We start from the raw sequence: 25925 nt of genomic DNA on the forward strand, positions 1-25925 counted from the left end.
CCAAAGGCCAGAGCTGTGGGGATGGGAAGCGGTGGCAGATGAGAGAGGAAGGCCCTGCAGTGCCATCCCTCCCACCTTCACCAAAGCCGAGCTTGGCTCCAGCGGCCTCACCAAAAGGGCCTCCTCACCATCTCAAACCCTTTAACTGCATTTATTAAGCAAAAAACTAATTTCTCCATATACTGATCATATCTATATAATATATATGTGGGGGCCCAGGAAAGATCTGGAAGGAGACACATGAAATTGTTGTTGCTTTGTTTTTTCATCAAGGCCAGAGCTGTCAACAAAAGCATTCCACAATAACACCGCGTGTTGATAAAAATTCTAGTCAAAGGTGAACGACCTTGAATATTTCACGAGTTTGTGCATGTGAGATTCCCAGGTTGAGTTTGGCCAAATGCCATGTTTGGAGCCAGGGTGAAAGGCAGAGCCGTGAGTGAGAAGCCTGAGGTGAGGCTGCAGGAGGTAGGGAGTCGAGCTTTGCTTTCCTGAAGGGAGCTCCGGGGAATGCAGGGGTCCGAGCCCACTCTAGGCCCTGAAAAGGCCCAGGAAACACCCAGGGCTGCCCAAGAACATGGCCTCGGAGGGCAGAAGCAGCTGCTGCCTAGGCTGCACCTGTGAAGGCAGGCTTTCCAGGGGCGGTTCCTAAATGCCGAGACCTGACATCAGCCTCAGCCTGAGCCGTGAGCTTCTGTGCAGACCGTGGACGTGGCCCTGAGGCGGCGGGGGAAGGGTGGCAGGGTGCACGGGAGCAGAAGGTTGCGTTGCTTGAGAGTCCGTGAATGTGGAGACTGGCTGAGCATATGCTCCCATGTGAGGGGCTTGGGAGACACAAGAGTCATCCCCTCTAAGTCCCTGCCCTGGAGAAGCCCACAGTCTGAGAGGGGAAACAGAACACAGTTACCTGAAATACCAGCTGATCTGTTCCAAAGGTGACGGAGGCAGTGTGAGGTCTCTTGCTGACTGAAGCCTCTGAGGTAAACGTGCACCCCAGTATATAAAACTAAGGAGCCGCTCCAGTCTCCACTGTAGACGGAGCCCCCTCCCAGCCCCGCCCCAGGCGAGGAGCCTGGAGACGACGAGCCCGAGGTCCCCGGCTGCTCCGGAGCCAGCGTACCAACCAGCAGCGCCGGAGACAGGCCGGCGCTCGGCAACCGCGAGCTGAAGGATGCTTCCGTGGACCAGCAAGTGCCAAGGGCTGGGGGTGGGTGTGCGCGCTCCCTGCAGGCCTCTGGGGAGGTTCTAGAGGAGGCAGGGTGCAGGCAGGGCTCCGCGGGCGGGCAGCCCGGACTCAGGCGGGGCAGAGGGCCCGGCCAGCATGGAGGGCGGGGGCAGGGGCGTGCTGATTACCGTTCTGCTTGGCCGCCTCGTAGTCCTCCTTGCACACCAGCCGCCCGTCCTCCATGAGGTAGAACTCGTCCCCCGTGGCCAGCTGCCGGTTACAGATGATGCAGGCGAAGCAGTGCAGGTGGTAGACGAAGTCCTGCGCCTTGCGGACCACCTGGGTTGGGGGGATGCCCTGCTGGCAGGCCGTGCATTTTGTGCCGAAGCGCCTGTCAGGGCGGCGTGAGAGGATTAGAACACGGGGCTGGGAGGGAGGGTCTGGCTTCCCCCCACTTTTCATCGGCCCCACCCCTGGAGTGTCCACGGGCCTCCACCCCTGGGCCACCCAGTGCTTACATCTGGTCCCCCTCAGCCTCCAACCAGCCTCACTGCTTCGTGCCCTGGGCTCTTTAACCACAAAATGAAGGGGTTGGATCAGAATCAGACCTGGAGTCTCCAGGGCCTTCTCCAAGGCAGACATCCCAGGACTCTGCGTTGCACAACTCACAGCCTATCAATTCACCTGGGGCTGTAGGAGTTTCTAAGTCCCACCGAGTAGGCAGTTTCACCCTCTGCCCCCTGGTGTCTTCAGCTCTATGGTGAGGCCTAGAGGCGTAGCCCCACAGGGCAACTGCGTGGGCCCCTGGCTGGTGTACATAAAGCATCGGGCACAGTACCCCTTCCCGTGCTCCCCGCGGGAGCAGCCCGTGTGGCCAGGACACCCCGCACGCCAGGCTGCACACGGAGCTCTGAAGAAATCACACTTTGGCAGCAGAGTGGAGCTCTCCCGATGGCTTCTCTCTCCTGCCTCTCCCCTCCAGCCTGCACAAATTAAACTCTCTGTACCAGCCTCTGTCCCCTCCCACGCACAGCCCCTGAGAATATGAGCCCGAGAATCTGCATTTTCATACCCCCGCCACCATTCAGGGCATGGAGACTGCAGACCTCAGTTTGAAAAATGCTGCTTCACACAGTGGTTAAGAATCCACCTGCCAATGCAGGGGACACGGGTTCGATCCCTAGCGCAGGAAGATCCCCCATGCCACGGAGCAACTAAACCCGTGCGGCACAACTACAGAAGCTTTTGCGCCCTAGAGCCCACACGCCGCAACTATGGAGCCCACATGCTGCAACTACTGAAGCCAACGCATCTCGAGCCCATGCGCCACACCTGAGCCGTGCCCTAGAGCCTATGAGCCACAACTACTGAGCCCGCACTCCACAACAAGAGAAGCCACTGCACTGAGAAGCCCACACACTGCAACGAAGAGTAGCTCCTGCTCGCCGCAACTAGAGAAAAAGCCCACACACAGCAATGAAGACCCAATGCAACCAAAAATAAAAATTGTTTTAATTTTAAAATTTTTTAAAAAAATGCTGCCTCATACCTCTTCCTGTCTACACCCTTCTGGAACAGCACCGAGGCAAGAGGAAGGTGCCTACCAACTTGACCAAGGTTGGGGAGGGAAGAGAGGTAGACTCATTGAAAATATAGTCCACTTGGGTCATTTAAGCCCCATTCCCCATTCCGGCCATACACAGAGCCATGCCAGTGGTCGTAGAGGCCAGAGGGGAATCTGGGGCCAGTGTAGACACGACAGTGAAGTGGGGTGGAGGGTGTTCCCCTGCAGGTGAGCCTTCCCTGCTTCAGGAGGGAGGCGGGAGGGGCTGGGGAGGAAGGGGCAGAGTTTAAAACAGCAATCAACCTAATTATTCATGACATTTCACACAGTAGAACTTTATCTTCTTCAGGATGAAAGACTTCGCCTAATGGATCTGGGGAAGGTTTGATTTTAATGGTCCTTTTAACTAATGCTTATAGGCAGCCTGATTTCCCCTGAAAGGACAGTACATATTTCATCCACATTAATACCAAATAAATTAATTATGGTCACAGCTATCATGATGAATCCCAGATTAATGCAGAATGATGGGTCTCTTGTGCAGTAATGATACCTGCTGGGGGGGTTGCAGGGGCCTGGAGCAGGCATGGTCGCCTGAGGCTTCAGCCCCCGCCCAGGGACATGGTTCACAGAGAGAAGTGGGGGGTCTCGAAGTCTACATGGGTAACCCCGAAAGAGCCAGGAGTGTGGCCCCAGGGACTGTGCTTCTGAGATGAGATCTGAGGAGGGTGTCTGGGTGTGAGGGCCTCAGGCATGTGGCTTGGAAGGACCCCAGACTTCTGAACTCCTGGAATGCTTCTCGGTTTTGTGAGGAGGGTGGCATGCATGGGAGCAGGCCTCTTCAGAGCCTTCATCAAAGGTTTCAACAGATTTCAAGTCCAGGACCCAGGAAGGCAGAGATAACATTTGTTGAAAAATACATCAGTAAATAAAGAACCATGCTTCTAGAGGTTGTGCAAGGAGATGGCTAAATCTGAGAATGGAGAAGAAAGTCTACCGTCAGTTCTAGATGGTCTGTACCTCCCAGAGCACACGTGAGAACCAGGCTTCTTCCACAACTGCTTTCTAAGCACGTCATCTGTATTAGAAAGGAAGCCAGGCAGGTACCCAGCTCTACCGCGTGTGTGTGTCTGTGTGTACACGTGCGCTCACGTCTGTGTGTGTTTGAGGGGCAAAGAGAAAGGAAGCTTGCATATGTATTACTAGAGTGTGTTTTCAAATTGCCTGTAGCTTTTCTATCCAGTCCAGTCCAATTCACAAAACAGGCTTTCAAAATGAAACAATGTCTTCGACCTGCTCACTGCAAACCCTCCCAAAGAAAACACCAAAACCTGAGTGTCCAAATCCTTTGCTGCAAAGGCTGACACAGAAGCAGCTCCAGAAAAGAACTAGAGTTTTCCAAAAAGCAAGTCCTAGCTTGTGGCCAAATCAAGGGGGTGGAGACCGGAGGGGGAGGAGGGCAGGGCGGAGATCCCCAAACAGAGAGGAGACCCCGTGGCCACCCTGCCCGTGGGGAGGGCCACATCCTCTCCCCACTAAAAAGCAGGCAGTGGCTTTCAGTAACCAGAAACCGAGTTGACACCAGAGCCCCAGAGACATGAAAGATAACGGGGGTATAAATTTAATCTACATACCGACAGTGATTCATGCACGAGGGTGGCAAGTGCACAAGAAAAATGAAAAATAAATGGACTTTCCCACCAGCGTTTTTTAGCAATTGAAGCAATTTTCCTGATTGTGGGATTTATACCAATGGGAATGCTCCTCGCTACCTTTCTCCCCTGAAGCACAGCCAACGGGACCCTCCTTGAGGGGACTGTGTGCAGCCCCGGGGCTCACAGGGCTCCCCCAGCATGGCCCCGTCCCGAGGAGCACCCCCACCCCTGCTTCTGGTCAGAGCCAGAGGGCCCAGGATAAGGGGCCGTCCAGTGGGGGTGCAGATGTAATGAAAACATTGTCCCAAGTTTCCAGATCTTAAACCAGCCAGTCACTGGTGAGACCACCGTGGCCTGGAGAGGCTGCATGACTTGTTCTGTGACAGGCAATAATGAGATGGCCGTGGTTAAAACTCCCTGGTCCAAAATGAGGTAAAACTGTGAACTTGGCTGCTACACAGGACCAACAGTCTAACCGACCTGACCAAAGGCGAAGGATGCTGGGGGTGGCAGTAGAGCAGGACACAGGCAAGGGAAGAGGCTTCCGAGGAATTTTCTGGTCAGCACCCCCTTCACCCTATCACTGAGCCCCTACTGGGTGCAGGGCCCTGCCCACTCGGGTACAAATCGCATTGGCCTTGCCCAGCAGAAGGACAATCTCTCTCTGGTGAGCCCTGCCTGGCCAGGCCTCCGGGGACAGCCGGTCCCCCCAGGGAAAGCCGCTGGAGCTGATCCAAATGACAAAGAAGACCACAAGGAAGGACTTGCTAACAGCTCCCGTTCCTTTCCTCCTCAGACCAACATCACGGCAATTCTCTTATCCCCGGCCCGCACACAGCTGGCCAGCCGCAAAGACCCACGGAGGGAGTGAAGGGATGTGCGCGGGAGCGATGAGCCAAGAACGGCTCGTTCAAGCAGGTGTCGGCAGCAGGCAGGGAAGGATCCGCGCTCAACATATTAACTGCACCTCCCGGCAAACGCTTTTCTAAGAAGGCAATTGAACCCCCGTTGAAACGAGGCCCGAAGTTTACGAAAACATAAACTTTCCATCCCCATTTTGCTCTCATCCACAGATGTCTCCTGAGTGCCCGGCCTGCAAGGTGGGGAATGTGACACCTTGTGACAAATGAGAAACGGAGGCTCAGGTGGGTGAGCGGCCGGCCTCAGCTCACACAGGCAAAGAGCAAAAAGGCCAGGATTTGAACTTGGTGCTTCTGACAGCACAGCTGGCACACGGCGGGTATCAAAGGCAGCAAACATCACCGAGAAGCCAGCCGTGGTGCCCCTACGCTGGACTGGAAGTGGGGTCCGGGGCCCTGTGCCCCTCGAGTACCCCCCGCTGCCCCAAGCCACTGAGCACGCAGCTGCCAGCCCTGTGATGCAGGGGCTGCCCCAGGAGCCCCCGGCCACGCTGGCGCCCCAACACACCGGCCGGTCCTGTCACCGCCTTCCTGCACCTACACGTCAGACGTAAGGGGCCTGAGCGTCTGGAAATGCACCAGGCGTCACGGCTCACATTCAGGGGCTGCCTCCGACCCTGGGACCAGGCCAGGCCTTGGCCTTGGCCTCCCCCTCTGCTCTCATGCTCAGCCTGAGCTCCTTCTGCCTGTTTATCCGTCCACTCCAGCGGCTCTCGACAGGCCTGGCTGGCCCGCTCTCCAGTGCAGGGGGTCTGGATACTGCAGAAAGGATGACAGGCAGGCCTGGCAGGCACCACATCTTCTAGAAACAGGTGCATGTAAATCCTCTACCGCAGATATTTCAGCACACTCCCGATTTTAAGTTCTGACCTACGATCAGGCCAGGTACCATACTCTGGTCACCAACAGCTCCCATTCACCAAGCTGTGCGCCCCTGTGGTCCATACCCTCACTTCATCCTCACCACCAGCCTGAGGCCACAGCCCGCCTCCTCCCTGGGGCAGCCATCGCCACCCCCGGCCCGCCCCCCACGCCTGGGCGAGTTTCCCTCCAGGCTCAGCGTCACGCTCACCGCCCCTGCTGCCATAATTCTCAGTGACATCAATGTCCCCTGCCCTCTCAGTTCTTTGACCTCTTCTCCTGAAGGTCATGGCCTCCACCGTTCCTCAGCCACTCACCCCCATGGTCCACCCCAGACCATGTCACCAGGAACCGCGCTGCCTCCAGAAAGAACTTCCAACCATTGCACCATCCTGTCCTTCCAGCTCAGTCCCCGCAGCAGCCTGACTCCCACGACCCTGCAACCCGGCACCCCCCTCACTGCCCCTCACTCCGCCCGTGGCCTCGCTTGCCCCCTTACCCAGCAAAGACTCCACGGTCCACCTTAGAAACCCCCTCCTGCCCACACCCTCAACGCCCCACCCCGCTCTCAACCTCCCACCTCCTCCAAGCAGCACCGGGCATCTGAACAGGGCTGAAGAAAGCACACCACCTCGCCAACTGGCCTCCCTTTAAATTCAGGGTCTGGACCTCAAGAGGGCCCGGCAAGGCACAACGCACTTTCCCAGTCCATTAACCCTCCCACCCTCCCACACCTTCCCTCTCTCGTCCTCAGTCTCAGCTGCTGGCCTGGCTTCCTATTTCCGGTAGAAAAAAAGAGCTCTCAGCAAAGTCCTGCCGAGCACTCCCGCTTCCCGTCCACCCCTGCCCCGACGTGCCCAGGTCTCTCGACTTCCCACAGCTGACCCGTCTGTGCTCCTGGTCAAGGCCAACTGCCCACCTGGGCACAGAGTCCACTCCTGCCTGCCTAATAAGATCATTCGTCCAGCACCTGGTCCCCTTGCCGCCCACATCATTAATTTCCCGTCTCTACCACATCTACCCAGCAGCATACAGCATGCTGTTACTTCTGCCACTTAAAAAAATAAAACCTCTCTTGATCTTACCCCTCCCTGCACCTACCACCTTACTCCCCTTGGAGAAAATTCCTCAAAAGAGGGGTCTGTACGCAGGGTCTCTAATGCCCCTGCTCTCAATCTTCTCTTGAATCCACTCTGATGGTTAATTTCATGTGTCCACTTGACTGGGCCACAGGGTACCCAGATATTTGGTCACACATTTTCCTGGGTGTGTCTGGAAGTGGTTTTGAACAGATTAACATTTGAATCAGTTGACCAAGTAAAAGAGATTGCCCTCCTCAGTGTGATGGGCCTCGTCCAATCAGGTGAAGGCCTGAAGAGAACGAAAGGCCGACCCTCCCAAGGGTGAGAGTGAAGTCCTCCTGCCTGACTGCCTGGAGCTGGGACATCGGTCTCTTGCTGCCCGTAGACTTGAACCGAAATGCTGGTTCTTCCTGGGTGTCAAGCCTGCCAGCTTTGGGACTGGACCTTGCACCATCAACTCTCCTGGGTCTCCAGCCTGCTGACTGTAGGTCTTGGGGCTTCTCAGCCACCAACATCATGTGAGCCAGTCCTTAAATCTCTTTACACACACGCGCACACACACACACACACACACATACCCTGTTGGTTGCATTTCTGTGGAAAACCCTGAATAATACACGTTCCAGTCAGGGTGCCACCCACCAACCAACCCCGACTGCACTTGACCAGGTCACCATGGCCCTGGCACTGCTGAACCCAGTGGTCAGGTCTCATCTTCCTTGACCTCCTACCACATTGGCTGTCCCTCCTCCTTAGAATGCTGTGCTCACTTGGCCTCAGGACCCAGCTCTCCTGGTCCTGCTCCTGCCTCTGGCAGCCGGTCCCCCACCTGCCATACCTCTTCTCTGTCCAGCCCACATCCCTGGCAAGTTCACGTCCACCTCCAGCCCAGACCTTCCCCCTAACCCCAGATGGGTACACCCCATGGCCTCCTCAGCATCTCGACTTGGACGCCCAAGACCAGACTCCGGATCTTCCCCCAGCATCTGCTCCTCTGGTGACCTTCCCCATGTCAGAGAAGGGCGATTTCATTCTTCCAGTTGCTCAGGCCGACGGCCTCAGACACCCTCATCTGATCCGTCAGCAAACCTCATTGGCTCCACCCAAAATTATATCAAGAACTGGGCCACCCCTTGCCATCGCCGCCACTGCCTCCCCAGGGGTGGCCCCAGTGCAGGCCACCATCTCCCCTCGACCACAGCCGCCCCTAATGGGTCCCCAGGCTGCAGCCCTTACCCCACAGTCTATCCTCCACACAGTGGCCACCGCGACCCTGAGTCAGACCATCTCACTCCCCTGCTCAAAACCTCCCAGGGGTTCCCCTTTTACTCAGAGTAAAAGCTGAAGTTCCCTAACTGGCCTGTAAGAGCCTGCACCATCCGGCCTGCCTCCTGGGCGCGGAGCTCTTTGCCCAGACACCTACATGGCTCATTCCTGCATTTTCCACGGGTCTCCTCTCAGGTGTATGCTTCTCAGGGGTCGGGCCCTAACCACCTCCCCACAACACACACCAGCACTTCCTTTCCCTTCTTGAAAGCGCTCATCTCCCATGGATTGCTGCACATTTCTTGTCTGTTTACTGTATTGTCTCTCCCCCTCTCTAGAAGGCAAGCTCCATGACAGCAGGGCTGTATCTGGTTCACTGCTGGACCCAGCGCCTAGAGCAGTGCCTGGCCCGGGATATATGTCCAGTAAATATTTGGTGATACACAATGAATGGCGCACTGGTATGATACGCATTAATGCACGTTCCTCCTTTTGCAGATGAGGAAACGAGTTCAGAGAGGGTAAGAAACATGCCAGAGGCCTCACAGCCATCGACGGTGGAGCTGGGATTTGAACCCAATGTTCTTCCTTTCCCTGGGCCGTTGGGAGCCGTCAGCGGAGGCCAGCCCAGGCCCACACCAGCCTCCCATGTGTAGGAGCTCCCTCCGTGTGGCGCACCGTCCCAAGGAAACAAAATACCACACAACTTAATTTTATGCTTTAATTGCTTGGTGGTGATTTACTGCCGGCTGTATATTTTTTTCCCAGTTGACACTTCCCTCCATGTATTTCTTTTATCCATCACCACACTTGACAGGTAAGTCGCTGATATTTACTGTTACTGTATGTACCAATATTTCCAACATATATCACCACCACAGCCATGTCACGGCACACACAGTTCTGCCCCAGAACGGTCAGCCTTCTCTAGACATAGACGGGGGCCATACCTGGAGAAGGCCTGACACCGGAGCATGTTAGAGCCTTAGAGGATGGGGACGCAGCGCCCCACATACACACTCACACATACACCCACCAGATCTGCCCCTCAGGTGCTGCTGTTTATTTGCAGTTTTTAATATAATGTTTTTCTTTTCGATGAGCGTTCAATATTACTTTGAGATGAATGTAACTGGAAAAGCTTTAGAACCGGTGACCTAGTCCAACCTCCTCATTCAACACAGAAGCAAACTGGGACCCAGAGAGGGTCAGGGACTTGCCCAAGATCACACAGCCCAGTTAGTGGCAGAAAAGGTCTACAGCCCCACTCTCCCTTCCCCCAGCCATACTTTTCCCTGCTGGGGGAAGATTTGGCAGAAAAATGTCTACAGCCCAACTCTCCCTCCCCCCCCCCCACTTTTCCCTGCTGGGGGGAGATTTGCTTCCCAAGAGGCCAACGGGACGTGTAGGATCTGGCCCTCCTCTACAAGCCCATCTCTCTTAATTTTTGTGAACACACGTCAAGTGTGCAATAGGCACCAGGGGATTTCATGTGAGCTATTTCATTGAAAGCGCACAACAGCCTTACCTGCAGCCCTTATCATTCCCTTCTCACAAACAGGACAGGCTGCCAACCAGCCCAACAACATCGTCCCTCCTTCCCACTCCTTTCCTCCAGGCACCTGCTAGGCCCTCCTTACTCCAGACTAATTCTTCTCTGCCATGGTGTTAGCTCAGCTGTTACCAAATTACCCTGTGAAGAAGTGCCACCTGGGGTGTTTGCTTAAAAGCAGAAAAGCCACCCCTGACTCCTGGTTCTGGGCCCAGAATCCACACTTTCAACAAGCCCCGCACGGGTGGCCTCAGTGCAGCAGTGGCATGGACCATTTGCTGAGAAACCCCGAGTCACGGACGCCCTGGGCCCTCTCACAGCACCTGCAGCCTGCTTGCTGACTCCTGAGTCCTTCAGGAGCTGAGGACTCATTCTCAATGGTGGTGCTGCAGGCGCTGGGACAGGCAGCAGCACAGACATTCAGGGGCAGAGGCCCCAGCCCACCCCCCTCACACCACACCCCAGGCCAGCCCGCTGCACAGACCCACAACTCCCGCCACAGGGTCCAAGGCTGGTCTGTGGCGTCTCCTCAAGTGGGGCTTCCAGGGGCATCGACAGACCCTAGAAGCCAGAGCCACAAGTCAGAGACTGGCTCTCCCTGGGCCCTCGTGTGACCTCAGCCAGAGAGTCAACAGGAAATGTGGTGGAGCCAGGCCACGGGACCCTGAGCACTGAGCTCGGGAGACTCAGGAGCGATGCAGGCAATGTGGCCAAAGACGGGCTGCAGCAGGAAGGCATACACTGGCTGAGAGGGGGATGAGAGGGGAAGGACAGGCAATTGGAAAAGCTTCCGGCGGTACAGAGGGGTGGTGACAGGGGCCCGAGAAGGGACAGAGGCAGTGGGAATGGAAAGAGAGGGCCTTTTGGAGCTGGGACCCTGTATCTTGGTACCTGAATGGCCAGGGGTGGGAGGTAAAGGAAGGAGGATGTTGAGCCCCAGTGGTAAGAGGACAGGACTCGCTGCAGCTGGCTGGTGTATTTTAAGCTGCCCCTATCTCCACTCCCATGTCACCCCATCCCTCTTTGCCTGGGGACTGTGTTTCCACAGCCCAGATGCCGTCTGACTCCCAGGCTGATTTGCAACTCTTTGGTTCCAAACAGATTCCCCCAAGGCAGAAAGGTCTCCGGTATGTTCCACAGATGTCAGGAGGCCTTCACTGCAAGCCCGGCTCCGGGAGGGTGGGCGGGCCAGCTGAACAGGAGGGCTACGGGGTGGGCAGACAGATAATCCGCGGACTCATCACCGCCTGATATACAGCCTCAGGGCCCAGGGGGAGCTGCTCAGCTAAGTAATTGCTTCTGCCTTGATTACAGGCCTTTGCAAATGACTGTGGGCCTGGTCCCACCAGTGTGTTTGAATCTTACAAATGTCCACACACACAGCCACTATCTGGACCATCTGATCGTTACCTTAAGAGGTTTAATTTGCTTAGCGAGGGAATTAGACTATAAACTATTCGGAAATTATGGAAAGTCACACGTCAAAGAGACCCTCCCCTTGTGAGTTCTTCAAGCACATTTTGCTAAAGTGTGTGTGTGTGTGTGTGTGGCCTAGCAGGTGTGTAGTTATCAAAATAACAAGTGGCTCAGCAAGAACCTGGCCCCAGGTTGGACCACAATCAACCCCAGAACTGAAGTAGCCTCTTCCTAAGGCAACAGGGTACAAGCTAGCTAGAGGTGGTCACACAAGCACAGGCTGGACCCTCCGGCCACAGCTGGGAACCCCGCTTTGGGAAGTGGAGGCTGAGGGCTGCAGTCACTGCCGCAGAGCTCTGGACCACACAGGCAGCTCTGCACACCACTCGCACGCCGAGAGGCGGACGGTTGTTCCAATTCCCCCACCTGCCATTGCCACGGGACAGGCCCCACCTCCCTCCCAGAACCCTGTCTGGCCCGAGGCCTTTTGTAGCCTCTGTCCCCAGGATACTCCTTTTCTCTTTTTTTCTCCTCCCTACATAGATACACTGTCATGGCCTTAGTAAGAATAGCTACCAATAATGATGGATATTAAGCACTTCATTTTACTCAGTCCTCACCGTAAATTAGAAAGTAGACATTTTGTTTGTTTGTTTGCTTTCAGATACTTATTGGAGTATAATTGCTTTACAAGGTTGTGTTAGTTTCCACTGTACAGCAAAGTGAATCAGCTGTATTTATACATATATCCCCATATCCCCTCCCTCTTGAGCCTCCCTCCCACCCTCCCTACCCCACCCCTCTAGGTCATCACCAAGCATCAAGTTGATCTCCCTGTGTTATGCAGCAGCTTCCCACTAGCCATCTATTTTACATTTGGTAGTGTGTGTATGTCAGTGCTCCTCTCTCACAAAACTGGGCATTTTTATTCCCATCCCTTTTCCAAGACGGGAGAGTGAGGCTCAGAGAGATCTTATGCCCCAAATTCACACTCAGCCTGGATTCAAAGCCAGCACCTGCTCCCTCTCTAACGTCCACCTTGGAGAGAGGCTGAGGGGGCCCTTCCCCATGTTGCCCGATGTCCTGTGTCCCAGCTGAGGGATGCAGGCCCTGGTCCCCAGAGTGATTGGCCCAAGGTCACTAATGAAGACCTGGCCAGAGCCAGCGAAATCACCCTGCGGCCGGGCCAAACGCAGAGCGCGCTGGAGCTGAAACAGGCTGTTCTGAACTGCGGGGATAAATCAGCAGCTCCCGGGCTCCCAAGGACGCCGCTTACCTGCCCTTGGCTGGCAGCCGCGCTGACTGCCTGGAGATTGACTGGCTGGGGGAGGGGACACAGCTCCCCACTGACATCGGCACAGCGGCCTTCCCTCCCGCTGGGTCTCCGCAGTGCCAAGCAGGTGAGGGCCTCTGGGGCAGGGACACCCCCCCACAGAAGCATCAAGTTTTAGGCATGACCCCCCCCTGGAGTGGCAGTCACCCCCAGGACACCTCTGACGCCTCCCCACGGCCCCCCTCTGGCAGGCAGGTGTGAGCGCACACACCTGGTGGCCAGGGCATGGCTTGAAGCTGCCCACAAGCCTGGAATGTTCTTAAAGGCTGTGCTTTACCCTAAAAGTTGACACTGAATCTTGCCCTTTCTTTGATTCTCTAGCAGTTTGTTTTCTTATTATAATAAGCACTGATTTATTTCTCCCGTCTTCATGTAAACTGGCATGGCGTCTTTATCCCCGGCACACACCGTGTACACTCTCCATTTGCCTGGCTACCCCCACCTCCATCTGAGGAGCTCTAGGCCTTTAAAAGTCATCTCAATGAGAAGGTCTCAAAGCTGGAGGGAGCAGGAGGAAGGAGAAGCCAGTGCAGGCCCAGCCTTGAGGGAGAGCTCTGCCAGCTAGTCCTCCACGGCTGCGGCTCAGGTGAACACATCCAGGGCCAGAAACCCAGAGATACAGCACCTAGCGTGAAGCACCCAGCAGCGCTGGACACAGTTTACACACGATCCTCTTCCCATTTCACAGCAACTCTGTGGGTTAGAATGTCACCTCTTAGTAGACAGGGGAATGAGAGTTCCAAGAAGGCCTCGTCACTTGTTTGCTGACAAATAGCTGGTAAAACACAGGACAGGAATCCAATCAAGCTCCGTTTGGGTTCACCAGACCACTCTACTCATAGAATAACCCTCCTTTGCGAAATGCTCCTGTGTACCAGGTCTCCTAAAGCAGCCGCCATTAGCACTCCCATCTTTCCTGCAGAGGACACTGGCGCTCAGAAATGTTAAGGAACTTGCCTAAGGACGCCCAGCATGTGAATCAGTTCCTAGCGCAGAAAACCTGCTCTCACCGCGCTTCAGAGTAAGGGAGCTGCCAGGCTCATCCCAGGACACAATCGGTGATGAGGAGGGGACCCAGAAGCCCAAATCCCAGACCCCTGCTCTCCCCAGGCTCTAGTCCTTTTGCAGGGAGCCAGGGACCCCCCACAAGCTGGACGCACAGTCCAGAAAAGACCTGCTCAGCAAACGCAACCCAAGGAGTTGTTGACTCCCTGGCTTGCAATTCGAACGGTAATCGTCCTGGAAGCACACTGCATTAGTCAACTCACTGCCTCTCCTCTCAGGCCTCAGAACTTTATTTCCTTTGGAGAAGGGAAGCCAAGGACCCAAGAGGCAAAACAACAAACAACAGCAAAAATCAGCCAATGTTACAGAGCAAGGCAGAGTTTAACAGCTCCTCAAAAACGCAACAACCACAGAGTACAACCTTCCAACAATACTTCCTTCTGTCTGCACACACCAACATCGCCCTCTGCTGCCAGTCACCAGTACCACCATGTCTCACAGGCTGGAGGCTGGTGGAAGCCAAGCTTCAGCTTCAACCTGCTGTCCTCCCGCCCACTTCTGGGGTATCACACACCTCCCGCGGGGCTCTCCTCACATGACAGTCTTGAGTCACAAAACTTCACACAGAATAAAAGATGCCCCTGAAATTGTGCAAAGCAGTGGCCCTGCCCCTTGTTCTAGGCAAAGAGATTTAAAATATTGATCCTGGAACTTGGAACCACAGTGCTGATTGGTAAGGTCAATGAGTCCTGCTCTCTGCCTCTGAGCTGAGCTTTGGGGCAGATATCATACAAGGATGGTGCTTTTTCTTTTTTCTTCTTCTCTTTTACTTCAAGGAGCATAGAGAAGATGCCTCTGACCAGGCATCTTTCAAGTGCCACAGCCACAAGCATTCTGAGGTCTGACAGGCAAATTCAAGTGCACGGTACCTGCCGGCCCTCTCTCGAGGCTGCCAGAGGTGACTCCTGCAGCCTGGTGTGAGACGAGGGAGGGACCTGGGCCGCCCGGGACGGCCCTCCCCTCCTCCCTGCCTCTTGTTCTCTCTGCTCCCAGTGTCCGTCTGCACATGCGCCACCTGAAAGCAGGTGCCTGGTGACCTTGAATGAGCCATGATGAGGAGCAGACCCCCAGTTCCATGGCCAAATCACAGTCTGAGCCCCAAGTAGGCAGTGGGTCTCAAGACCCCTGTGGGTAGGAGGTGAAGTTACTCTGACCATAGACAATTCTCCCGCCCTGTCCTTGCTGAGGACTGTGACTTGCTATACCAAACTGTACTGCAGATGTGCCTTCCTGTGCCAAACAGCCATGGTCCGCAAAAGCCGGGTGAGGCCTGACTACCTGTAAATTCAAGTGGTCTCCCTAGGGCTTCAGAGGCGCCCAATCTTCGTGTCTGATTGCCCCTCCACTGGCAGTGGGGAGAATCACTTCCGTTTTAAATTTCTCTCCATGCAGCACCCCCATCACAGAATTAACAACCTGGTTTCAGCACTGAATGTGTGGCCAGCTCCCTTGCTTTGCAAGCGGATCCAGTCCTGAGAGGGGGCCGCTTTATGAAGCCCAGCAGTCCCGCGAAAGGAGAAGAACTGGGGCTAAATAATGGAGGCAGCCTGGGCCTCTGTGACTTGCAGGATGCCAAGCCAGGTACAGAAGAAACGGGTCCCCACAATGCATCGTAAATCTACTATGTAATCTGCTCTCTGTTGCATCAAACCCCGTGATGGCCTATGGGCAAGGCTCAGGGCCAGGTATGTGGGGGAAGACAGAAAAATGAGTGACTAATAAGTCTTTCCTCAAGCCAACAGGGAAGATGGAACAGGTGCAGGAGGAGTGAGCAAAGCAAGGCAGCTCGTGCTGAGTCACTGGGAGAGACAAGGGACAAGGCGGTCAGGCCTGCGAGGGGCTCCCTCCACCGAGGAGCTGGACTAACCACCACGGAAGGATGGGGAGACCCTGAGAGGGTGGACAGCACCCCTCGCCGATGAAATAGCTAGGAAAGGGGGCATCCTGCTGGAGGCATCGGCTACCCAAGGAAATCAGTGAGCTAGGACCGGATGGGAGGCTGGGCACGGGGTGGAAGGCTCTGGCGGCACAGTGCTTCCGGAATATTCTGTAGGCAGGGGCCCCTGCCAAAGGAGCTGGGGTGGGGGTGGGGGGTCAGGACCTGAGCTGTGAGGGAGGATGCTGGTCGGGTGGGGAGGTGTGTGGGCAGCAGGGGGTGGGGAGAGGCGTAGGGACATTGTTGATGATCAAGGCCATGGAGACAGGGGGTCAGGGCAATGGCCTGGGTGAGCAGTTGTCATTGTTATTTCTGGTCTTGGGCTTAAGTCTTGTAGGCCTGTGCTAATCCCTCCTTACCCCAGACTCTGAGCTCCTCTTGTGTCTAGAGCAACCCTCTTTCCTTGTCACTACTTCTCCCATACCCAAACCTGCACTCCAGCTGCTGCCACCTCCCTTTCCCAAACCTGGAGCCAGCCAGTCAAGGTCCAAACATCAGGTAGGGCCCTAGGACAACACCAGGACAATACGCCAAGGAGCTTCTCTGGCGACAGAGCTCCAGGCCTGTGGTCCTGACAGGCCTTGCCTGCACCCCTACCAGAGTTCTGACCCAGGGACATCTCAGCACCTACCCTGTCCCCGGATGGGCAAGAAGGCAACGTGGCCTCCTGTTCGCCCCTGGCGCTCACCGAGGATTTCCAAAGGTACAGAGACAAAATGGGAGGATGCTGCACTGGCCCCGGAAGCAGGGAAAGCCCACCAAACCCCCATGGCCAGGACCACTCACCTACTTCCTCCTGCCCCCCTCCCCCACACACATGGTGACTTTTGTCTATCCAGGGGCCCATAAGAGCGGCCATGGTGCTTGGCCAGGGCATCCGTGAGGGAGGAAGGTAGAGGCAAACTCTTGTCACTGAGAAAGGATGTGGGTGGGGGGGAGAGAACTGCATAAATGCCAGAAAAAAGGCAACAAGGCGAGGGTCAGAGGTGCGGAAAGCAAAAGGAAGGTGGAGAGCAAGGGGAACAGGCCACAAAAGACTTAGAGGAGGAACCAGAGGCCCATCTCTCAACTGGCAGAACCATCAAGGATTCATTGGGTGTGCCTGTGCTAGCTACTGCCCCGCCCCCAGGGAGCTCTGGTGCGCGCGTGCACACACACAGACACACACACACACAGACACACCACAGACATACACACACAGACACACACAGACACACACACAGACACAGACACACACACAGACACACACAAACACACACACACAGACAGACACACACACAAACACACACACACAAAGACACACACATAGACACAGACACACACACAGACACACACAGACATACACACACAGACACAGACACACAAACACACACAGAGACACACACAGACACACACACACACTCCCAAGGAGAGAGCAGTGCTTATTTGACCAAAGTGTGATGGTGACGATGAGTACTGCCTTCTGAACACAAGCCATGGGGGCAGCTCCCGTGGTTCCCAAGATCATCTTTAAAGCTTTTCAGCTCCTCTTGGACTAACAAAATTTGAGAACCCTCAGCATCCCTGCAGTCAAACCTTGGGGAGGATTTGTGAGAAATCGTGTTCTGTATGAGGACTGGGACTTCTCCCGATTTCTCCTCCCTGTCTCCAGAACACACATCCTCTGAAGGATGCACACCACCTCTCTGGGGCTTGGACATTTGTGCCCAGTGTGTCCCGGTGTTGGTGAGCCTCCCGGCAGTCCCACCACACTCCACGCACCCCGTGGGCCACCCACACTGGGCTCTGTGTCACTGACAGACACCCCCACCTCCTGTTCTTGGCTTTGCTGTTACCAGCTGGCCCGTGTCATTAGAGGCATCAGCATAAGTGCCTCAGGTAATAAATTCTGGGAGAGAAGTCTCAGACTAAATGCCATGGAAAATAAATTCTAGGAGATCCCCTCACTTTGACCTAAAATTCCAACAGGATTTTTTTTCTGAGGGCCCCAACCCCAGAATGAAACATCAAGGGCAGTCTTGAGAGCTAATATTCACATACCAGGCACTGTCCTAAGGAATTTACACGTTGACTCATTCAAAACTAACAACCCTATTATCATCAGCCCCATTTTACAGATAAGCAAACTGAGGCACAGAGAAGTTAAATAACTTGCCCAAAAGCACACAGCTAATAAGTGAGTTCAAATCCAGGCAGAGTCTGGGCTCTAAACCATCACACAAAACTGTCTCTTCATCATATTTCCATTGAAGTTGATGACACTGTCTGAGCCTGGCTCAGTCCCTACCAGGAGCAACTCTTCTGTGAGACCCTCGAAGCAGCCATAAAGATGCCTCTAGATTTGGGGCACAAAATTCAAAGCAGCACTCTGAAAGCCGCAGGAATTATACAGCCAAGTGCCCTGAGACACCAGCTTACCAAGACAGAAAGAGCAACTCCTTAAATTTAGGATTTGCAGGGATCCTTTGTCAGCCACCCTGCAGAAGTCTGGTTCTTGCCTCCTGCTGGCTCCCCACCCATGGCCCTTGCAGAGCTCCAGTGAGGCCAAGATTCTGGGCCTCAGGGAGTGATGGGGCCGGTGATTAAAAGGGGGACCTCGGGACTTCCCTGGTGGTCCAGTGGTTAAGAACCCGCCTTCCAATGCAGGGGACATGAGTTCAATCCCTGCTTGGGGAACTAAGATCCCACAGACCATGGGGCAACTAAGCCCATGTGCTGCGACCACTGAGCCTGCACGCTCTGGAGCCCATGCACAGCTAGAGAGAAGCTCGTGTGCCGCAGCAAGGATCCCACATGCCACAACTAAGACCCAATACAGCCAAATGAATAAAATAAATAAATATTTTAAAAGGGGGGACCTCAATGAGAAACAGCCTCGCAGCACCAGGATTCACCCACCCCACCCAGGGAAGACCCCCACCCTCCCCACCCTGCCTTACTGCAAGCTTCCCCCTCACTGCATGGGGGAACCAGTTAGATCAGGGCAAGGAGAGCAAGGTGTGCCCCCCAGTTCTGACTTACTTGAAGAAGTCCTCCTTGCAGTAGACACTCCCAGCCCTGGAGAAGCACCTGTCAGCCAGCTGCATCTGGCAGTCTGCACACTTGAGGCAGGAGCTGTGCCAGTGTCTGTCCAGGACCTTCAGGATGAACTTGTCCAGGATATGCTGGTTGCAGCCAGCACACTGGGGGATCTCTGTGGAGAAAGGAGAGAGAAGCAGTGTGAGACTTCTGCACAGCACTGTTAACCAGGTACTGTATGGATGCCTTCTCATTCTGCCTGTTTTGGGAAAAGACATAAGCCAAATTCCTAGCACTGCCACATACAGTTGTACAGGTTGCACACTGCACAAAGGTGCCTGGTCAAAGGAGTAGGTTGGGACTGAAATCCAATCCATGTTTTGTTGGTCTGGCTTTGGCCCAAAGGGGTTGCCTGTTTCTAAGAGCACCACAAGGCTAGCAGCATCACCTTTATTTCTATGACATTTTCACTACTAGGTAGAATCTGTGCTAAAAACCTCAGCCTGTAAAGTAAGCCCTGCCTAAGCATGGACTGAGAGGCCATCTGGCATAAAGAGCAAATGATATGTTGGGGGTGGGTAGTGACCAAGGTCCATGTCCGAAGGTGTTCCTGGAGAGAGAATCTCCTGAGAGAGAATCTCAGCATTTTAATGAACTGCAAGAGACACCATCAATTAACTCGACCAACACCCCCAGCTAATATGCCTTCGTGTACTGCAGACAAGAAAACTGGAAACTGCTTTTCCAGACTCCCTTGCAGCTTGGGTTCCAAATGTGTTTAGGGTCTGCCAATCAGATGAACTTAGGAGAGACCTGAATTCAGAACTGAGTTGATGGGTTCTCTGGCTTTAATGTCCTGATCAATCATGGCAGAAGCAATGACGTTCTAGGGGCTGGGAGTTATTCCCAGAAGCTTGGCCCAGAGCTGGCTCCGCTGAGTTAAAATTCATCTAACACACACCTGGTAATTGGTCATTTTCCACTTAAATAGTGAAAACGGATTCTCTTGTCTGCAACTGAACCCTAACCACTACCCCACCCTGTTCCTATGCTGGGTAACTTCCAATATCCATGGTCTGTTTCTCTACCATCCTATCTCTACCAAGGGATTGCTCAGGGGGTTGACAGTATTGTGAGTCATTGAATTAGTTTCAAAATGTATAAAATGGTCAGGCTTTCATAGTTGGATGAATAAATAGTGCTCGCATCTCTAGCCATTTTCCCTTGTCCTTTTCCTCAAAAAAGGGGAGATGCTCTTAACAAATGTTAAGGAGAAAAACATAAAGGTGCAAGCATTTGGCCTCCTATGGTAGCCTCGTGATATAGCATATCATGAGGCCCATAACCCTGGGGTTTCTCACCTCTATTATAAATAGCTTTTTTGCTAATTGTTTTTTTATACACTGTTTTTCCCATTAGAAGGTGAGATCCTCAAGGAGCAGAAACAGTGTTTCCTTCTCAGTTTTGTATCCTCCGTGCCCAGCACAGTGCCTGGCACACAAGAGTAACTCCACAGGTACTTGTCACTAAATAAATAACTGATCAAATCCTCTCTAAGAAGCTCACCTCAAAACAGTTCTTCACTTTTTCTGCACACCCCAAAATGTCAACAAAAGTATTATAGTAAAACCAAATCTCTCCTGAGATTTCAAGAATCTCATGTTTTTTGATTCATACCAAGTTCATTGGTTGTAATGTAATTTTAAAGTGTCAAAATAAGGGAATTAGTCTCAAAGCATTAGGGGGAAAATTTGAACACATCTAAACCTATGTAGAGAGGACGCTTTCCCAAGTATTAAGTCGCTTGTATCTGAAATTTATAGACACGCTATTGGGACGTTCACTAACTGTCATCATTAGCCCTGTACATACAAGTGTCGATCTTGGACCCAATTAAACCCCAGCATAGCCTGTTCCCTTCATGGTCTCGGCAGCCACCACCATTTGCCTGAAAGTCATACTCACTAGATGCCTTGCCCTTTGACCTAATTCTCAGACCAAAATGCCGCATAAAACTACCAGATACGTGTAACCCTGGACACTTGCTACCTGTCCCAGTTCAGATGGGATTTTCTTTTTATCTCAAAGGGTTTCCTCCTTGACAAAGAAACTGTTCAACCAATATGTACTTGCCAAGGAGTCCCAACAAAGTGCTGAGTACATGACAGCTACAGGAATTTCTACCAAATAAGAGGGGCTAGGTAGGACACGAGTTGAGACCATGGATTCTGGAGGCAGACAGCCTAATTTTGAATCCTGGCTCTGCTTTCTAAGCTTGAACAAATTACTGTGCCTCTCTCTGTCTCAGTTTTCTCACTTGGGGTGATGCCGACAACAGTACCTGGTAGAACTGTGTGAAGATAAATGAATCAACACATGTAGGACAGGACTTGATGTACAGCAGGTGCTCAGAAAAGGCTTGCTATTATTAGGAGATAAGATAACTGCAGTAGCCAGGTGTTCACAGTGGTGCCGCTGGGCTGAGAGAAAGGAAAGTTAGGGGCCCAGGATTCTGAGCTTGACCTCATTGAACTCCCACCAAGAATCCCTGCATAGATGTCAAGACCCTCCTGCAGAGGTTCAGAGGGGGTCCACGTCACACAGCAACTATGCCGCGGCTTGGGGGGCATGCCTGGCACCACCAGGCAGGTGCCAATCAACCACATGCCTGCCTCCCTCCAGGGACCATCAGGGACCAGCACCCCTGGAGTGGCCAGGGAGGGTTCCCTCCGAGAGCAGAGGCCTTACCAACTGGGAGGTTGGGAAAGAAGAGGTGAGACTCTAGGGAGTGAGGGACACATAACCTGGAGCTCGTGTATGTGACAAGTCCAGCCTGGGCAAGCGGTGGCGACAAGGCAACTAAACAAGGCCATTAATGGGGAAAGGGTGTGGATCTCCCCTGCAGGCATTCGCATTCCGAGCTGTGGCAGCTGCTGAGCCAGGGGCTTGAAGAAAGAGGTGTAGAAGATTGCTCAGGCATCTTTTCGAAAAAGAGGGGAAGGAAGCCCTAACCGAGAAGCCCTCCTGGCTCAGGGAAGAGGTGTGCGGACGGGCGGGTGCAGAGCCACAGGAACCCGTGCCCCGAGCCGTGGGTGCCCCACCCGACCTGTGTGTCGAGGTGGACCATCAGTCTGGAGACACGGCCCACTAGGGATGTCTTTGCCCCAGAAGCCAGGTACCGGGCCAGCAAAGGCACATTAACCCCTGGAAAGCCCTACGGGTTGGGCGGGCGGGGTGCAGTGTGGAACGACTCTTGGGGCGTGAGCCTGCTCCCTCCCCACACCCCACCCTACCACCCCCCCCCCCCCCCCCCCCCGGGCCAGAGGGCCGCAGATTCCCACCTAGTTGTTGTTTGGCCTCCGAGGAAAGATATGGCTATATTTCTCCTGCCAGCCACAAATGCATGGGGATGAGGGTGAGGATGCACGCCCATAAAATTTATTTCGAGCAAGGTACCTACCGGCAGCCTTAATACGATGAGTATTCAAGAGAGAATACATTAAGGCTAATGTATGCGGGAAGGGTGGGCTGCGGGAGTTTTAGAGGCTTGGAAGCCGAGACAACATCACGTTTAGGAACAACACTAAAAGCAGCAGAGAGCCATTTCTTTCAACCTCCAGCTTGCAGGGGGTGCTTCCTGCAGGGACGGGCTGGGCTGCCCAAACTAGGGGTTCTCAGGGAATGGCTTCGGGACCCAACTGGGGTCCTCGAGTTTGGCAAAAATGTAAGGGATATACTAAAGATGCCTTTTACGTTAAATCAAAACCTTTCCCATTGTATTCCACTGTAAATTTTGAGAGAGTATTTTTAAAAAACAGAGATAATGTAGAAATGGTTTAAGAGATCCACACTATATTATACCTAAAATAATAGTAAAATCAGGCAACAAGAGCCTGTGCCAGGTCCTGAATGTATGTTTCCTCTATCCACACAAACTGGCGAGGGAGGTATTATTATCCCCAGTTTACAGATGAGGAAACTGAGCCTGGGAGAGGTCAAGAAAAAGTCCAAGGTCCCGCAATGAGGGAACCAGAATGTGAACTGAGCCTGTGCGTGAGATGGGCTTACCCAACCCCAGGGCTGGAGGATCTGAGACATCATCTCATCCAGCTGTCTCTGTCCTGTCACTTTATGGAGGGAAGATGGAGGCAGCGAGATAGTCTCAAAGCTGCTCTGTGTGTAGTGACAAGGAGTAGATGAGCACTGGCTTCTGGTGCTCCCTAACAATTGGGCAAATGGAAATGTCTGAGGGACCAATTTCCATCCTTTGGACAGAGTATGCATGTGTTGTAGCGGACAGACACCTAATGCCCAAGGAGGGCTGGGAGTGGGAACCCTTGTCCAGCTGATCGCCCCCACCCAGCTGCAAGGTGCCAGCTTGTTGATGGCATCTGTCAAGTTCAGATTCATCCCTGCCTGTGAGGGGGTGGGGACCTGTGAACTCAGACCCCACACTTCAGGAGACAGCGCTCCAAGCTGTTATTTAGATGAGTATGAGATGTGAGACATCTAGAAAACTTTAAAGAGCAACAAAACAAATCTTTTTGTAACCTACAATAAATTATGATTTTTTTCAATAGTTTGGAGAGTCTGAACAGGACAGAGGTCACATAGGTCTCCTATGAGAGAGTCATAACCAAAATTTCCAAGGAGTGAGAGGATTTCCAAATCTCTAGTAAACTCAACTTATTCATGTAGTATTTGATATCACGAAATTTTACTTTAAAAACTGGAGATTAAGCAGACCCTTGCAGCCACTAAGACAGAATTTGATCTATAAACTCAGTTCCTGATCTGAGGAGTCATTTCATTTAAAAATGAAATTTTTATCTTATCTGCAGGAAAGTGTTCTGTGGTGATGCTCTCTGCAGGGTCTCTGCAGAGGGAAAACCCAGCCATGAAAAGACAGCAACACCCCTGGAACAGACAAGGAAGCTGTGGAGATGCCGGACCACATGGTACAATACACTCCCATCTGCAGGTCCATCCATCAGAATCCAGCAGAGAAACATAGCCCAAGACACAGACCTAAGCCCACAGGGAGAACAGCTGCGTGTGCACAGCTATCCAAGCAGACACCCTCATACACACTCACAAAGACACATACACACAGTCAGATGTACACACATTCACATATACTTACAATATACACAAAGACACATTTAACACAGACATACTCACATATACACTCAGACACATAGAGGAGAACACAATCACAAATAAAAATACACTGAGACATACACATACATAGACAAAGGCACCCACACATACCATATTCGCTCAGACACAAACACACCCACACATATTCACACACACTGAGACATGTACACACACATATGCCACAGATACTAACACACTCACACAAACACAAGCACACACATATCCTGATACAAGGCGATACAAGGGCTGAGGCACGGCGATTCTGGAAAAAGGCCAATTCTTCTGAAGTCAAGCTGTGTCTATGGAAAGGAAGCCATCTCCGAAAGGAGGGAGCTGTCCAAACCGGGAGTGGTGGGGAGACTAGTCAGCCAGTGAAACAGAAAGCTAGGGGAAACTAGAATATTTTTTCCCGAAGATCTTTTTGGAGAACTATGGAGGGAATTTGAAAGTTTTCAGTTCTGTTTAGAGTTTAGATCTTCACATCTTTAGGTCTGCCAAATCGTTTACAATAAATCCCAGATCAGAGTCTGAGATTCTGATTCTACCATGTGTGTGATTTTGGACAAATTGCTTAACCTCTTTGAGCCTCAATTTTCTTATCTATGAAATGGAGATAATAACACCAGTCTCTTGGGGTTGATGTGTGATTGGATCAGTTAATGAGTATAAAACGCTTAGCTCCATAATACCTTTGTCCAAGCTCAATGGCCAGCTCCCTTCTCCCTTCTCATGGCCAGCCATGAACAAAACGGATTCATATACTTTAAGTGTATCAAAATTACTTCATGCTTCATTATTTCCCAATATAACCCCCCCAAAACACTCAAAACTTTCCTCCATCCCCCCAGTTCTAAAGCAAATATACAACCCTTTCTAAACAACATTATCCCAGAGCATGAACAGCAGATAATGCAACATTACAAGATTCATTATTTTTGGAATAAAGAAATCGGTCAGATTCTTTCTTCCATAGAATGAGGGCAAATTTGCCAGACCTTGGTCCCCTCCCCACATGTGAATGGGGAGAGTGGGGTGGTTAGGACCACCAACTGCCTGACCTCACTTCACTTTTGCTGTAATGTATTCAGGTAAGAATGGATTGAGTTCATATTAATATTTGAGGCTTCTAGTATTTTTCTTACAGACATCTAAATGCCCAGTGGTGAGGTGACTATTTCTTATTTGATAAGAAATAACTAAAAACCCTTTGCCTGTAGCCGTAACCTACTTCTTTATCAAGGAAGCTTATAAAACTCACAAATCACCTGAAGTGCCACAGTGGGGATACACGGGGCTTATTTTTCAGAGTGGCCCATCAAACAAAGGACTCTGTTTTAAAGCCCCAAATTCCTCCATTAGTGACGTTTCAGAAAGCTGGGAAGTGGAAGAAAACAAAGGTCTGATGTGGTCTGTGGTAGATCAAATTGCCCACACCCCTCTGGTGATATAACTATTGTGCATTTTAATTCCCCACTCACGTTTCTTCATTTCCAAGAAACTGCTCTCAAGGAACCAGGGGCCACCATGAAACATTTCAGAAATAGTTTGTGTGTGTTTGATCGATTTTAATTCTTTGAAAAATTGTGTTTTCTGTCTCTTTGGTCACAGAAGATCAACAAGGTGAGGAAAAACATTTTTTTCCACTAAAGAGACTAAAACTAGAACCAACACACTTGACAATGACTTAAGTGTATTTAAGAAAGTGCACCTTTCTGGGGAAATGATTTAGAATTTCAGGTATTTCCATTGGACTCAGAAAGCTGGTAAATACTTTAACATTTTAAAGGCAGGCATTTTGTACTGGTAGGAATAATGTTCATTGAACCATGGTCTCAGAACAGATTAACATTTTGTAAAATTTGGACTTTGACGGGCCACTTTGGAATCCTGCAAGACATTGCTTTTTCACTACCTTTTGGACAAACAGAATTC

The 25925-nt window shown here is 52.5% G+C and overlaps 1 protein-coding gene across 1 annotated transcript in view; it reads right to left on the reverse strand.

The window, feature by feature from the left end:
• The window catches only part of LHX4 (LIM homeobox 4), a 43138-nt gene that overhangs the window by 7288 nt on the left and 9925 nt on the right, over window positions 1-25925 (reverse strand). The window contains exons 2-3 of the mRNA XM_057728834.1: window positions 18837-19008; window positions 1354-1556 (exon numbers count right to left, since the gene is read on the reverse strand). Coding sequence (XP_057584817.1) covers window positions 1354-1556; window positions 18837-19008 — 375 coding nt within the window. The remainder of the gene's footprint in view (window positions 1-1353; window positions 1557-18836; window positions 19009-25925) is intronic.

This window comes from Hippopotamus amphibius, chromosome 3 (assembly GCF_030028045.1).
Source record: "Hippopotamus amphibius kiboko isolate mHipAmp2 chromosome 3, mHipAmp2.hap2, whole genome shotgun sequence".
Taxonomy (NCBI): Eukaryota; Metazoa; Chordata; class Mammalia; order Artiodactyla; family Hippopotamidae; genus Hippopotamus; species Hippopotamus amphibius.